This window comes from Equus quagga, chromosome 5, assembly GCF_021613505.1.
Source record: "Equus quagga isolate Etosha38 chromosome 5, UCLA_HA_Equagga_1.0, whole genome shotgun sequence".
Classification (NCBI taxonomy): Eukaryota; Metazoa; Chordata; class Mammalia; order Perissodactyla; family Equidae; genus Equus; species Equus quagga.
In genome coordinates, this window is record NC_060271.1 from 127,731,954 (window position 1) to 127,748,083 (window position 16,130).

The following is a 16,130-nucleotide window of genomic DNA, read 5'->3' on the forward strand; positions in this document are numbered from 1 at the left end:
ATACTCATTCCCTATTTTAACCCCTAGAACTTTTCCTCCTGTTTTTGTAGGTCTCAAGTCACTCTCTAATTTGTTTTTAAATAATCTGTATGTATGCATGTCTATATCTGTATATCTCTCTGAATGAAATCAGAATTTCTACCTGTAGGTAGAAATGATATATATGTACACATATGTACGTGTATGTATGTAACTGCATATATACAGTATACATACATATATATATACTGCCAATAGCTAGTAATTGTCAACAAAAAAAAATCAGGTGGGTCTCAGACCATTGTCTAAACCATTGTCTAAACACAGTTCTTAATGTTTCAAGAAGCCTGAAAGCCTGTACTTTTCACCTGCAGACCCTTTACGCATGTGGCAAATCATCTCTGAAAGGCAGACCTAACTAGATTCTCTCTATTTGTTTAAAAAAGAGAAAGCAGAAAGCTTTGAAGATATGCATTTGGACAAAAGGAAATTAGGTTGCTCAATTATGTTTGTGCAATTAGTATTAATTTCACTGAAAGTTGACCCTGCTCCATTTATTAGATGACTAAGACATTGGATTCTTAGGAATGTTGAAAGCACACACAAAACATAATTAATCAATAAGGTAATGTTTGAAGGCTGTTAGGATACTGATTATTCAGGTAATTCGATATTTTGTAAACACCAATAGCATGCTTTTCTGAAAAAAGAAATCATTATTCAAACAAAAGTATTTACCAAAGAAACACGACCCTAAGAGAGAGAAAATCATCAAAATTTTGAAAATCTACTAAAATCATGTAACATCATTGCATTTGATGTTCTAATCTGGCACAAGCGTTTTCTAACTACAAGCGAATATATATTACCCTTTCATTTAATAAAATGCAGTCATGACAAGGATTAAAATTTTTTCAATATTGAGGAACTTGATATATCTATCTATTTGGCTCATTGATATACTTTTAATTTTCTTTTACAAATAAGTGCAATACATGTAACTTCCACAGGATTTTTTTTTCTTAATAAAGGAATACACTTTGGGAATAACAGTGTTTCTGGGCTGATTTTGTTTAATGTATGCCCAGCCTTCTTTCTCCCCAGTTTTTGGGGTTTTTTAAACAACAAAATGCGTAGCGAAGCACTCCTTGGAGTAAAAATATTCACCCTTTTTTTTTTTTTTTTTAAATAGTTTGCTTTTCAGAATCTCCCTCTGAAAGTGGAACAAGAATGGAGGAGTAAGAGTAGTTTTCCTCTATCTGGAATAGAGGAAAGAACCAGCCTCCAACTTAGCCACACTCACTATCATGAAAGCTACTATGAAACTCCATTCTCTTGAGGATACTAAAACCAAAACTAAATTCCTGACCTCTAGTAAAATGCTAAGAGCCTTTTGGCTTAATTTCTATAACTCGGATAAAATCCAGAGATATTATATTCACTCATAATAAAAATCAGGTGTGCCCATGCCATCTTCAAAGGGAACATCCATCTGCTTGGTTTTCACTCAAATTGTTCATAATACCCTAGAAATATACACATTTTTCAGAATAAAGGTATGATTAGAAGTTTTCTGCCACTGGTTATTATTAGCATTGATCAACAGATAATAAATGATTATTTCAACAGGAATATAAGAAACCTTACAAACTTTCCAAGTTTCCTTTGTAACCACTGTTTTATTCCTGTGAGTTTGTAGAAGTATTATCATCAACCTAATCCTTTATAGGCCAACATAGCAATGAACGCTACTTTCGCTGCCAAACTCGTATTTTTATTGACAGTCTAGTCTTGGCAAGTATAAAGCTGATAAGCCATTCCTCTGTTATAGTGACCCTCTTAGTAAGAAAAAAATCAGATTATGTGCCATCAGAGGAAATAAATCTTAGTATTAGGTATGATAGACTGATTCATTTCTTTTGCTGAAGTCCCACCCTCTGAGTGACAGGTGGAAGACAAAACGTCAAGAAGGAGTCCCGTGGGAACAAGTGCTTAGGATGGTGTTTAATACAGCAGAGAGCCAAGATACAGCAGGAGGACACAGGGCAGGATCTGGAGTGTGTAGATACAATCAAGAATTTCAGTTTATGACCTGCCATCCGTTATCTGAAAGAGGACTAAGTTAGGGAAATAAATGACTTTCAGTTCTCCACGCATGCAAAAGTAAGTGAGTTATTACAAAAGTTTTGCCATTGTATGTGCTGAAAGAAAAGCATATGCATTTAAACATTTTTTAAAAAATAAATCACTCAATAGGCTTAAGAAAAATACTCTAGTTCATATTTCATTGATCCGACCTTTTGATTCAAGATCAGAGAATGAATCCAGCATGAAAACCAAAATAACAAAACAGAAATGAATCATTTACCATGAAAAAGGCATTTCCAGTCTCAGCTAACCTCGACTAGTTTTTATTGCATTATTTTTGAAATGCCAAGAAACTGGCTTTGGCCATAATATTTGCTGTCCAACTAAATCACAGCTGTCAGTATGCAATTGCTTCAACAATTAGCTAAACACCATTATTCGACAAATTCCCTTGGAGGGGACACAGATGCTGTAGGTGTCTAACACACACTGAATCAAGTAACAGTCAGTCAGGTTGGGGCTGCTGCACAGGGAGAGAAGTTGGTAAATCCTTGCCCAGGGAAGGGGTTCCAAACAGCCTTAATTTTTTCAAAAACACGGGTTTGTCTAAAGTCCTTTCTGGTTTTCAGGAAAGAGTTGTGGGACTGGCTAAAGAGGAGGGGAAAGCCACCAACTCTTGATTCTTTTTTAAAGAGATCAAGAGGAGAGGCAGAAAAATAGAAATGCAAATGAGGAGTGTAATGGTATACAACATGGAGAAAAGAAACATCATGGAACCTGCTAGCAATTTCCACCAAAGCAGTAAACCCATTAAATGACAGAAATTCAGTACAATATACACATTGATTAACAACTCCACCATTACTAGGGCTGCCATTTCAAGCCAAAAAATTAACTACAATATTCAAAAACAGAAGTCTCCTAAGATTTGAGAAAAATAGAGCAAAAAGGCAATGTTAGCTAAGCTCTTAGCTAAATCCACTCTTAATGGCCCCCAGTATTTAAACCATCATGGATTAAAGCCATGAAAATAAAAATTTCAATTTGAAATTTTATTAGCATGTTGCTAAAATGGTCAATAAAAACATCAACACGATAGGCTTTGTTGACATAGTTGGAAAACTGCTCTCTCATTTTTAAAACTTTATTTCCACTTCCCCCACCTTTTAAGATTTCTATGTTAGGAAGAGCCAAACTAAACATACTGGCTATGGTGTTGTTAATAATGCTGGTTTCTGGAATGTTGCCATGTCTTCCCCCTCCCTCTCCTGCCAACTCCTTTAAAAATAGGACTATTTCGGAAATGCAGCCCAAAGAGGGAAGCAATCTAGGGTTAAGAACAACAAGCGCCTTTCTCCACAAATTCAAGTTCCCAGACACCGGGCGAACCTTCTACTTGCCGGGGGCGGGGCCGGCTCTCCTAGCCAAAGTAGCTGCGCCATTTTCCTCCCGGGACCGGGAAGGCTTCCCTCCTGCCAGCGAGGGAGGCTCAGAGGCAAATGCGGGTGGGGGGTGGCGTTCGCTTCCCTCGATGGAAAGAATAGGAAGCAAACACTAACTAGCTTAGCCAGGAGCCTGGAATACAATGTCAGGAGATCGGGGCTGGAGAGCTGGAAAAGTCCCGGGCAGGCTCGGGATAACTCAGAGTGCCGAAGTGCTTGTTTGTGGAATTATTCACAAGTGCATCAGGGACAGGCTGGATTTCTTGGAAATCCTGCAATCTTGGGACACATCCATACAGGAGGTGAACTGTGCCCTGAAAAGATCAATTCTGACCTCCGACCGGTCTGTCTGTGTGCGTTTGGGGAGGTGATGGTCCCTTTCTAGTAGATCGGGTGATAGTCACTCACCGGTGACTCTCGGGGGAGGCCACGTCCCTTCTCCCCTCAGCCTATTCTCCGTTTTCCCCTTACAACTAAAGGGAAAACCGCACGCTGTGCTTCCCAACACCATCACCACTACGGGGAGTCTCGGCCAGGCGCGCACAGCTGCCCTTTCCGTCCCGGGGCCAGTTCCTGAGACTTCCTGCCACTTGCTGGAGGGGTGCGAGGGCGCAGCCTGGGCACCGGCCGCCCGTGGCGGACGAGGACAGGGCTCGTGAGTCGCCGGCCGGAAGCCCGGGTGCGGGGAAGGGAGCGGGGCGCGGGAAGACAGGAGGGGCAGGAGGCCCCCCTCGAGACTACTCCTTGTCGTCCACGAGGTCGGTGAGCTCCTGGAGCACTCGCAGGCTGCCGGTGGCGTCGATCCGGCGCTTCTCGCGGATGAGGTCTTCTAGGCTGTGAAACCTGGCTGTGTGCACCTTGTTCTCAGCCAGGTGCACCTTGAGATAGTACTGCTGCTGCGGGGGCTGCGTGCCGGCCGGCACCTCCCCTCCCGCCTTGAACTCCCGCTTTCCAAAGCGGCACCAGGCGGCGAAGCTCTCCGAGTTCGTCCAGCAGATCTCCTCGCTCTTGAGGCCCAGGTGGCCGCAGGCGTTCTGCACCACCAGCTCGGCCACCAGCGGGCGGTAGCGGTACCAGCTATTCACCACCCGGCCCACGTTTGCCGCGCCCGCCTCGTACAGGCTGTCCTGGCGAATCTCGCCTTGGTGCAGGTGGATGATCTGCCCACCGCCCACGTAGACGGCCCAGTGCCGGGCGGGCGCGGGCGGCTCCGGCGCGGGCTGCAGCCACAGCAGCTCCAGCAGGTCGCCGGGCTCGCAGAGCGCGGGCAGCGCGCTGACCGCGTAGACGCTCAGGTCGGCGCCCTGAGGGCCGCCGCTCACTTTGGAAAAGATGCATTCCTGGCCCCGAAAGGCGGAGAACTGAGTTTCGTTGAGGACCAGCTGGTGCAGCAGGTGGTGGTGGTGGCGGCTGGGGCTCTCTGGGCAGGGACTGCAGCCCGGGGGGGCCTTCACGCCAAATTTGTCCGGCTGGCCGCGTTCGTCCAGGTCCTCCTCCTCATCCGAGAAGAAGTAGGCGACCCCGACCCGTAGTTCGTCCTTCTCGATCCCCGACGGGTCCCCTGTGGGCAACTCGCTGTAGTTGAGGTGGGTGATGCGGTCCAGTTGGTTGCCCATCAATGACGCGGCGAGGTGAGGGCCAGGAGCTGGGATCTGCGGAAGCACAGTCGAGAGGCAGAGACAGCATCAGAGTCGGGCTGCGCCTCCCGAGGACGTGCAGTGCCCCTGGGACCTGCCCGCCCGCCGACGCGCCCATACTGGAGTGACTAGTCCCAGCCAAGCCTCCCGTGCATCCCCAGGGGCAGGCTGGGCAAAGAAACCAGGATCAGGCGCCACCACACAGCCTCGGACCCCGTCCGAGAACCCGGTCCAACTCCCACAAGAGAAAAGGCAGCCAGGCTGAAGGGCGTACGGGGTCCCAGTGGGAGGACAGCGCGAGTTGTGGCAGCGTGCGAGACGGACACTCAGGAAAGGGCAGAGGGGTAGGTTGGAAGGGAGAAGGGGCGCCCAAGGCCCCAGAGCTCGGAGCAAGCTGTCCTCACATTTCTGTCCCCACCTTCTCCCACCTCTCAGTTTTGCACTAGGTCGCACTGCTTCCCTGACAGCGCCTTGTACAATGACAATCGGACACATTCGCAGGCACTCACTTGACACCAGCAAAATTTTGCACACTTGGAGTCCAGACACTGACAGGCGGGTACACTGGTGTGGTAATGTCACATACAGACACAATTACAAACCTTCGCGACGACACACTCAGACTCCCACATTCGTACACAATTCCAGTTCATGCTTGCACGCTCGCTAGTGCACGTACACCCACGCACCCGGGCACACCTGCCCACGCAGGCAGGTGCACTCTGCCCTTTACTTCTCTTGCTTTCTCCCCCGGAGAGCCGATCGGGCTGCGCCAGGGCGAGGTTGCTCTGTCTGAAATAATCTAACAAAGAGGCAAGGGAAGGATGGGGGAAGTCAGTGCGGTGTATGTGTGCCGGTGTGGGTTGTGTAGGGAGGTCCACTTTCAGCCAAAACACCCCTCTCCCTCCTACCCGGCACAGGGTCCAAACAATCCGACGAAAAAAAAAACGTTTCCAGGTCAAAGAAAGCCGCCTCTCCGTACCCGTGATTTCCCTGCTCTCGAAACCCCAAACTCCTTTAAAGTCTCCTGGTCCCCATGGGTGCTGCGGAGGCGGTAGTGGCGAGTGGGTCCTGGGCGGCGCGGGGGGCTGCGGCTCCACTCTGCCCCGCGCGGAACGGTGCGGTGCGGTGCGGTGCCTGGCGCGGTGCCCGTGCGCCTGCGGGTCCGCGCTGGCTGGGGCTTCGGCTCCACCTGGGCAGTCCCGACTCGCTCCTGGTTTCCCACAGCCCAGCCTGAGACTCTAAGTAGCCGGAGCAGCGGGTTCCAGGGCCCGCCCCGGGACGCGCTCATTGGTTGGGACGCGTGCCCAGGCCCCGTCAATCTCCGCCAGAGGGGGAGGGGAGCGGGGGCGGGTCTCCAGCGCGCGCTCCGCCCCGCCCCGCCCTGCCCCCGCGCACCCGGCCGCGCGCCGCCCCCGGGAGCGGAGGTGTGAGCGCCGGCCGGGAGCGCGCCGGGGCGCGGCGTTTCTGCACGGCGCCCGCCAGCTCCTCCCCGCAGCTCGTGGCTGAGAGCGCCGTCTGCCTGTATTCTGTGTTCAGGGGGTACACGCTCCAGCAATGAAGCTGAGTTTGAGGGTGGAGAAGAAACCCCAGAGCATCCCAGCCACTGCGGGCGGCCCGGGGACAGGAGTGACATCGTCGGAGGCGGGCACCTGGGACCCTTCTGGGGCCCGGGGAGCTTCGGTTCCCGACGGCCCCTGGGCTGGTCCTCCAGCCACAGACCTTTTCCTGCGGGGTACGGACGCCTTTGAAAATGCGCCTGCGACGTTGGGCTCCTCTCTGACGGTGTCTGAAACTGCTGACCCAGTGCTGGAGCCCGGTTTAAAACGATCGCAGTGGCAACAGCTACTGAAAAGTCTGAGCCTTGCCCAGCCTTTTCGCTTAGTGGACCTATGGTTTTAGCCTCTAATTTTCTGTCTATGAAAGGAGGGCATCACAAATGCTGACAACAGGACGTCATAGTGTTTTCCAAGCCCTGGAACAGCCTTTGCTAAGGGATTTTTGTTTGGTTTTGTGGGAGAAGCATGTGCCACACTAATTAATGACTGCATTTCTGCATGAAAAGTTAATGAACGAATGTGCTCTGGATATTGGAAGCCGAAAGATGACTTTCATACGTGTGAAATTCAAGAGCAACAATTTAAAAAGCTTCCAACATTAAGCCTTAAAGAATTCTTAGACCCCCGGCTCTGCTTTCAAGCCTGGGCTCCAGCAGCTGGTCTGTGAGGCCTACTCGCTTTCCCCAGGGAGCCTTGGGTACGTCCGCTTTATTACTGGGCCTTTCTAAGGGCTGGTACAAACTCAGAGCTCTGACCCCATTTTATTAGAATACTCTGTTGACTTTCTCCCTCTTTACGAAGTGAACGCCTTGAAGATTGGCTTGTGCTCCACACCACTTTGTATTCTGGGTCTCTTTCACAGCGCTGGGTGCACAACAGGCTTCATCAGCAGTAATAAAAATGAAAACAGTCGACATGTGTTGACCACTTACAAGCGGCCAGGCACTATGCTAAGAGGTTTAAGTGAATGAGTTAATCTTCCTGCCTCTGGAGGGGCTTCACGAATATCCCCATTCCAATAAATGAGGAAACTGAGGCCCCAATACCAGTGCCAGCGATCTCTCCAGGGTCTATGGCTCTAGGGCTGTCTTTAACCAGGCTATACTGTTTGTTGAATGAATAAAATGGTGTTTCATAAGATGAGAAAACTAGTGTCCCAGAGAAGTTAGCTGATTGGCCCAAGGTTACATGAGGATTGATGCATATTGTGAAACCCTTATTTTTGGGGTAGATGATTCTGCCTAAATATTTTCAAATTGTAAAGTCTCCAGTTCGTTTGCTTCCTGAAGGTCTCTATATATCCCACAACTTCCAAATACAGTGATTTATCAAATTAAATGCTTAGTAAGAATTGCTAGAAAAAAATGGTTTTAAAATGACCGTCTGTATAAACTTCATGTACAGAAATCTTTTCAGAAATTTGGCCATTGACCATGTGCAAGTTATGAGAATGCAAGTTGCCAACCTTGGAACTGACCACAGGTTGTGATGACCTTTTTTATACTTGTTATAAATAATAAACAACTCATTTTGGCCCTGAAGTCAAGAGAATTGAACAAGTGGCTCCAGAGATCAAGAAATGAGTTATTGGTCTGGTTATAAACTGGACTTCAGGGATCTCTAGCAGCGAGGATCTGAAGAGTTCATTACTGGTGTCTGAGAGGGACGCACTGAAAGCAGCTCAGGACTTGACATTGAATAACCTTCTTCTTCTTTTTAATCCTCTGTCTGTCCCAAGATCAAACCTCGTGCACAAACATTTACAAGGTATCTGTTTGCAATGCTGTGTCCTGTCCTACCTGTTCTGTTGCCATCCTGCTCCAGATTACAGAGGAAGCAGGCTGTCCTTTGCTTAGTTTCCCAACATTCTAAAGGATAATTAACATAAAACATTGTCAGGGCTGGGAGACAGGTGCCAAAAGTTTAAAATATCAATATGCAACTTTTGAATCTCCTTTCCATTCCATCCCCCCGGCCAGGAGAAAATGCTTACTGCTTTAGTAATCTCAAGGGAGAATAAACGCCCTGAGAACCACCCCCTACCCCGCCTTGAGCTATAAGGAAGAGAACACATTGGTTCTGAGGCCTGGGAAAGGAGCTAAAAGTAAACTAACCAAAATACATCTACTCTTTGTAGTCTTCTGGCAATTACCAAGATAATAAAGTAAGAAACAGGCCAGTCAACTCGAAGGATGCCGATGTTAGAAAACCTAACTTTTCTTTTCATCACAAGATATTGTTTGGTAATTGTTTTATTTGTCTGTTATTTCTCACCCCATCCTGCCTGCTTTCACACTGAGGAAATAAAGTCATCAAAAGCACAAACTCTGGAAGCCAACTGATCTGAATTCTACTTCAACATTTTTGATCTGGGTAACTAAGTTACTTAACTTTCCTGGCCATCAGTTTCTGTATCTGAAAAATGTGGATAAAATAGTGTCTATCTCATTGACTTGTGAGCTCATGGGTGGAAACACAATGCCTGGCACACAGTGAGCTTTCAACCAGTGCTACCTATTATTGTTATTATTGGTGGGAGAGGGGGGAGGGTCCCAAGTCCTACTTGTTATGACAACTGTCCATTTCTGTCTCTCCTTTGCCCCAGGCAAAAGGTAGCTCTAGATGAGGTGTCCAAGACTGTCCCTGGCTGGGGTGTGGGCCTGCTTCTGTCTTAAGGTGGTGAGAGCCCTGTCTATCCTGAGGCTAATTAGTAAAGCTCTGTGCAGATTTCTCTGTGTGAGCCCTGGAGCCGACCATGTCCTGTGTCCCACAGTACCTTGAATTGTTTTTAAATGAATGTTTCATGGTGTGAGGAATATGTATAGAAAATAGTCTGGGAAGGCTGATGAGGAGTCAATTATGTGTATGCTACCTTTTCTCTTGGTGTCATCTGTGTATCGTCTTCCTTCTTTTCCTCTTGGTTCCTTCTTTAGCACCATCTGAAAGACTTGCTCTCAGATTTTACTGACCAGGTCCTTGGCTCAAACTATCCTTTAAAATTGGCCGTGAAGTTGGGGTTCAGAAGGAATGTTCATTCTCTGTCAACTATTTTTCATCATTCTTGCTAAAGATGTTTTTCTTCTTTTAATCGCATGACTTATTTTTTTTTACACTTCAAAAACCTACAGAAATTTCTGGAAGAAAACTTTCCTTTAGTTAGCAGGGGATTTGTATGACTCAGAAAGATTGTAGCCTCTCAAGGGACAAAAATGTCTGCTTCTCTTTGCATGTGTAAATGTAAGAGGGCTCTCATTTCTTGTTGTGATTGCAACAAAATTAGAGGTGGGGTAAATAATAACGTTCTATTGAAATTTCATATTTTATCTTCTGTATTCCCTCCAGGTTTTAAGATAAACAAGGTTAGGAATCCATGTCCAGTTTGCTCATTATATCTCCTCCTACAAGTGCAATACCAGGCATATAGCAGGCACCTAATACATATTTGTTAAATCCATACAGAACAAATGAATGGATGAATCTATATTACTTTCACCTGTAATAGCTTTATGATTTTATGTTTTATAGTTTTACTATCTGAACCTATGGTTCTTTGATTCAACAATTTTAAGCAAAATGTATTTCAGACATACACCAGTGCTGTTCAGGAGAACTGCCTGTTTTATCACATGCCTTCCTTCATCATTTAGTCATTAACGAGTGTCCCTTTCCCTGTCCTTGACTGCCTTAGGCGGTCAGCATACCCACCCTGATCTCTGCTAGAGCACACTCTGTACCCGTCTGGGGCAGAGACGGTGCTATGGCTTCACCAACCCCATGTCCTTTCCTTCTGGGCACACAGCTAAATTATATGTCCCCGCCTGACGTGCTGTTAGATAGGCACCCTATGACTGAGTCTGGCCCGTGGAATGTGGGTAGGAGTTTAGTAAGCCACTGCCAGGCTTGGCCTCTGAAACGGAAACCATTAACATGATCTTCCATGCCCTTTCTTTTCCCATTTGCCACATGTATAGGGTCCATGGTAGAACTCCAAGGCTCTAAAAGATAGAAGAGCCACTAGATTGATGGAGGTTGGGGTTCCTGAATGACTGTGTAGGAACGATTTCCCCTCTTAAACAATCTGCTTTGGACTGTGACGTGAGGAAGAAATAAATCTTAATGGGTCAAACCACCAAAAAATATTGTGGCTATTTGTTACAGCGGTTAGCCTACCCTGGTAGGTGTGCTCTCCTTTATTTTAGAACTATCTCCGAACAACAAATATCCTATTCCCCTCCCTTTCTCTTTTAGTGCCTGTTCTCACAGTTAAGATTGACTTTCCATGGATGGGATTCCTGCAGCCCCTCAGCATGTGCACATCACCCAGATTTGAAAGAAATCAACAACGGATGCATGTGTCTCCTCTGGCTACTACCCCATTTCTCTTTACTGGTTTTTGCTTTAAATTCCCATTAGCCTTCTTGTGACTAACTTACCTGGCTCTCTAAATATCTTACCTGCCTTCTACTTTTTCTAGACCACAAAAATGGCAGGATAAACTCCTTGCAGCTGAGATTAAAGAGAATCCCGCCATCCTGCTTCCCCTTAACCATTCTGCATGCATGGACATGCTAACTTTCCATTGCTTCTTAACTGCCCTCTTCCAAGTTTGGCTTCCACATTGTCACATTTTCTGAGTGCCTTCCTATAACTGGATTAAAGTAATTTATTAAAGTATTATTAAAGTAACTTTAATGACTTCTTATCATTTTGCCGTTAAAGAGTCATGAATGTTCCCTGGGCAAAACCTTCAGCACTTGTGGGTTTAATATATTTCTGAATGTGGATTATGCAAAGATGTCTCAGCTCAGTATTAATCTTTCTGTGGTATTGTCTTCAGGTTTTAGGGGGAGTGTATGCCTTTTGCCTGGGTCCACTTGCACATAATAGTGATGGTAGAGCTCTGTGTAGGCCTGGTCTCTATTATACAGATGCTGCTGGCTTCTCCTTCCATCCAGAATGTCTTCCCCTGTCTTCCTCATCTAGCCTCTACTCAGAATTTATAACCCTTTCAAGCATCGGCCCCTCCCATATGTCTGTCTCCTCACTCATTCTAATTGAGACCATCTTTTATGCTTCCATACACCATATGTTTATATATATAGGTCATCAGATGTGTCAAAACACTTAACAAAACTGAACTGGTATCATTGGCTGATTTTCTTCTCTTTCATCTTTAAAAGACCAAGAATGATTTGAGGAAAAGCCCCAAATCCAGTTCAAATCTATAGTCCCTTTGCCATGCGTGGAGTTTGGTTCGTAGTGGGCACTCAATAGATATACCTTGCATGACTCAATGCATGCATGACAATGGTCTTGTTTTATTTACTGAACAGTCAGTATTTGTTTTTGTTTCAGTTTTTACCCAATTTGAGTGCTCCAACACTGAGACATGTACTAAATTAGACAATGTTCCAGAAGGTTTGCAATGTAATATATAGTATTGGGTTTCCAAATGGTTCTCTAGCATCATCAAGGACCCTGATAAATACACAGATCCCCAGATTCTCTCCCAGCTTTATTGGACCTTAATCTCAGGATTGGCTCTGGGAATTTTCATTTTCATTTTTTTTGGGGGGGGGGGCTCTAGGAATTTTCATTTTGTACAGTCTCCCCAAGCATTCTAGAGGCAACGTAGTAAGCACTGGTCAAGCACTACTCAAATGTAAGAAATTATTCCTATTCTCTTGGGCACAGTGATAGCCTTGGAAGAGTAGGCACTTAATACATACTTGGAATAATGTTCTGCAGACATGCTGTGGTCCATCTCTAACAGAAGCGAGACTCATTCTAGACTTGGTGGGAAATGCTAAGCCGGTAAACGTATCTGTTTGTGTTCAATGGTGTGTCAAGTCAAGTCGTTTTTAAAAGGTCATATTAGAGTTGTGAGGCAGAGAATTTTTCTCTCTTTTCTGTTGTTCCCCAGTCCACTGTGCTCTTAGGGTGTGATTAGAGGAGAAACCTGAGTGAACAAGAAAACTCTCTGGCGTCAGATGATAAAATCTTTGTTTAGCTATTGATTAATTGATGATGAAAATCTGGGTTGGTCTCTGCAAAGCATAACTTCTTTGTTGTTTGTATTGCTTCTGGAATCTCCTCCTATTACAGTTCCTTTCCTGACCCCATTCTGCCAAAGAGCAGTCTATCCCCTGTGCTCTGAGTGGCATCTTTTCCTACTTATTCCACTAGCTTCTTCCTAATTTACATGTAAACACTTTTAAGTTTCACATATTAAAAACATACACTTCCCTTGAGATACACTCCTACCTTGAAAGACTTGTCAATACAAGTTATCCTAACCCACCTCAGGCTGTCTTCTGCACCCACCACCCCGCTGAATGGCTCTCTCCAGGGGAACCAGTGATCCATTGGTATTGAACCTGATGGAGGCTTGGGGTTCTTCCCTTACCTGACTTCTCAGAAGCATGCGGCACAGCTGATGACATCCTCCTCATTGAGATAAGTTCTTCTTTCCCCTTCCATTTTACTACACTGGTTTTTTACATTTTAATATTCCTAGTTTCCCTTCAGCTTCTCTGGCTATTCTCCTTATGATATTTGTGGGCTCATTTCCTTCAACTGGTCCTTTCAATATTGGTTTTCTTCAGTATTCTCTTCCTAGGTTCTCAGTGCACTCTCATTGTGTAATCTTCTCTACTTCTTTGACTGTCATCATTTTTCTGTGTAATGACTTCCTAATGGAAATCTCCAGGCCCCATCTCTCCTCCTGAATTACAGACCCAAATATCCAACAGCCTAGAAGACATGTCCTTGTGGTTGTCCCACAGACACCAAAAGAACAGATGTCCCAAGCTAAGCACTTCTTTTATCTGGAAACCTGTGCTTCCCTTTTTTTCTTTCATTTTGTGAACAGGCACCATTGCCCTTCCAGGTTTACAAGCCAATGCCTAGGCATTATCTATCACTTTTCCCTCATCCTCTGGCTCACATATAACCATCCCCAACTCCTGTTGTTCCTCACCCATGAATATCTTTCTCATCTTTCCATTTTAGTCCATTCCTACTGTCGCCACCTTAGTCCCAGTCACCAGGAACTTCCTTCTAAATTGCTGCAGCAGCCTACTAATTGTTTCCCCTGACCCCAATGTTGCTCCCACTGTCATCTCCCACACTGCCACCAGAGTGACTTCTAAAATGTTCATTTTTTTTAGGTTCCTTCCCTGTATACACTCCTCAGTAACTATCCATTGAGTTTAGGAAAATATCCAAAGTCCACATGGTGGCTTCATGATCGAACCCTCGCTTACTGCTCCACCTCGTCCTTGGCTGCTTGCCCTCTTGCTTCTTGCTTCAGCCTTATGGTTAAGCTTCTTTGTTTTTCCTGGTTTCTCTGCTTCCTTGACAGCCCATGCTCTGTCTTGTGTTACTGCTTCTGTTCCCTCTGCTGTAATTCTTTCCTCCAGCCTTCCCCTGGCAAGAAAGTTCTATCTTCAGTTTAGATCTCACTTCCTCTTGGCAGCCTTCTCTGACTTACCATCTCTGCCTTGGGTGCCTTTCATGGAGATCCCACTGCACCCTGTTCTTTCCTTATTGTATTGGCATTGCCTAGCTCTTTGTCTGGACTGTGAACTCTTTAGGAGGAGGGACTATGATGTTCCTGCCAGTATCCCCATCACTGATCTCTTTCCATGCTGCAAGATGGAAGTTAAATACATACTTGTTGAACAGAATTGATTTAATAAAGATAGCTCTTGGGAATCAGAGGCTTTCTCTCTCTTTCTCTTTTTCTCTCTTTCTTTCCTCTATCCACCCTGCTCCTCCCACTTAAATCCCCTACAGCCTATACCACAGGGCAAGGCATCTATGGTCAACTTGTAAAAAATGCATTGCCAATTGGTAGAGACACTCCAGAATTTAGTAAAAGAGGGAAGTGCTTATTTTAAAAGAGTAAAGTCACCACTTGGATTGCATTTCACCTGTTCTGCAAACAGTCTTTCTACAAAATGGTGTTTCCTTCTGGCATCATAGTGCATTTTTTTTTTAACTACCAATTGCTGATTCATTTCGTTTTCCTTGCCTAGTAATCATATTTATCATAATGAGGTATTTATTTATTCTTCAGTTTTCAAAAGTTTGGCTCTAACTACAGACATAGCACATAGTTATTAAACTATAGTTTCTGTTTAAAAGCATTTACTGAACATACCACACCTACTAACGCATACTCTGCCTATGTCTAAATTACCAAGGGCAAGGAGCTTGCTGTGGGCACGTTCTTAGGCTTCCAATCTATCATCCCACTTGTTTTAATGTTGTCTTAATTGCTCGCTGTGCCATTGCCTTTGATCTTAATATCTGAGCTTGTCTTCTTGTCATAGGGCAGCTTTTGTGTGTCAGTTCTGTTTTGGATACCTGGGTTCAGATCCTAGCTCCACTATTATTAGCTGAATGGCCTTGGCTGAGATGCTTAGTCCCTATGTGTCTCAGTTTATTCATCTTTAAAGTATTAATAATAATAATATTTTTACCGAGGGAGTTTTGATGAGTATTAAGTGAAATAATATATTAAAAATACTTAGCACAGTGTCTACCCCAGAATAAGGTTTTAATAACTATTATGTATGCCTAAAGAATTCTGTTCTATTAGGTCCAAAACATTTTCTTTCTCCATATTCCTCCTTTATTTTGTATTCTTCTATTATTATGATTATTATTACTCTAGAGCATATAGTGTTCAGCCTGAATATTAGAGTCACAATGTACCGTAGATACTGTCCGTGATATTAACTTCACATTTGATTTTAGAAGCGTTTACTGAGTTTGTACTATGAACCAGGCACAGGGCCTGGGCCTGAGGGTTCAAAGGTGAAGACACCTTCCCTGTTCTCAGTGGAGCTGACGTTGTATGAGGAGAGTTGATCAGAATATGATCTGATGTGAAAGAACAGAAGCCATAAAGTATTTTAGAAGCAGGTAACAGCACAGATGAGGGAATGATTAACTAAGGGAGGGATCAGGAGGAGGCTGTCCTAGAGAAAGGCTTTGCATAATGATTGCGATTTTTTCTAGGGAAGAGTGGAGGCCTTTCAGTTAAAAAGAGCAGTATATTTAAATGCTCCAGAGTCATGGAAAATCTGATCTTTTCAGAAAACCTCCTGGTGGTTTGGTATTGGTAGAATGTGAAGTAGACATGGCCAGGTCAGGAAGAGGCCCTTATGTTATACCATTTTAGAGTTGGTTTTTAGGAAGGCCGTTCCGGCCCATAGTGTCAGGTTTATATCAGAGGAGAAAGAGGCCAGAGACAGGGAGACCATTGATGGGTATGTAGCAAGAGGTCAGGTGTCTTACAGCCAGCCCAGGCTGCTATAAGCAATACCATAGACTGGGTGACTTCCACAACAGAACTTTATGTCTCAACTTCTGGAGGCTGAAAGTCTAAGATCAAGGTGCCAGCATGGGCAGGTTCC

The 16,130-nt window shown here is 45.2% G+C and overlaps 1 protein-coding gene across 2 annotated transcripts; it reads right to left on the bottom strand.

Moving 5' to 3' along the window:
• Positions 1 to 512: 512 nt before the first annotated feature.
• On the bottom strand, positions 513 to 6,797 carry LRATD1 (LRAT domain containing 1). Of its 2 annotated transcripts, none has more exons than XM_046661195.1 (2): positions 6,129 to 6,797; positions 513 to 5,161 (listed from the first exon to the last, which is right to left on the bottom strand). In XM_046661195.1, exons 1-2 carry the CDS (start codon positions 6,780 to 6,782, stop codon positions 4,247 to 4,249), a joined length of 1,569 nt encoding a protein of 522 aa, XP_046517151.1. In that variant the 5' UTR covers positions 6,783 to 6,797; the 3' UTR covers positions 513 to 4,246. The 2 variants fall into 2 exon arrangements, with proteins under 2 accessions (XP_046517151.1, XP_046517152.1); XM_046661196.1 differs by having other exon boundaries at positions 6,058 to 6,140.
• Between the last annotated feature and the right edge of the window lie 9,333 nt (positions 6,798 to 16,130).

Coding starts and splice junctions, on each gene's coding strand:
- LRATD1 (XM_046661195.1), bottom strand. CDS start 6,782: ATGTCACTCCTGTCCCCGGGCCGCCCGCAGTGGCTGGGATGCTCTGGG. Junction 5,162..6,128: donor CGAGAGCAGGGAAATCACGG/GTACGGAGAGGC, acceptor GTGCTTCCGCAG/ATCCCAGCTCCTGGCCCTCA.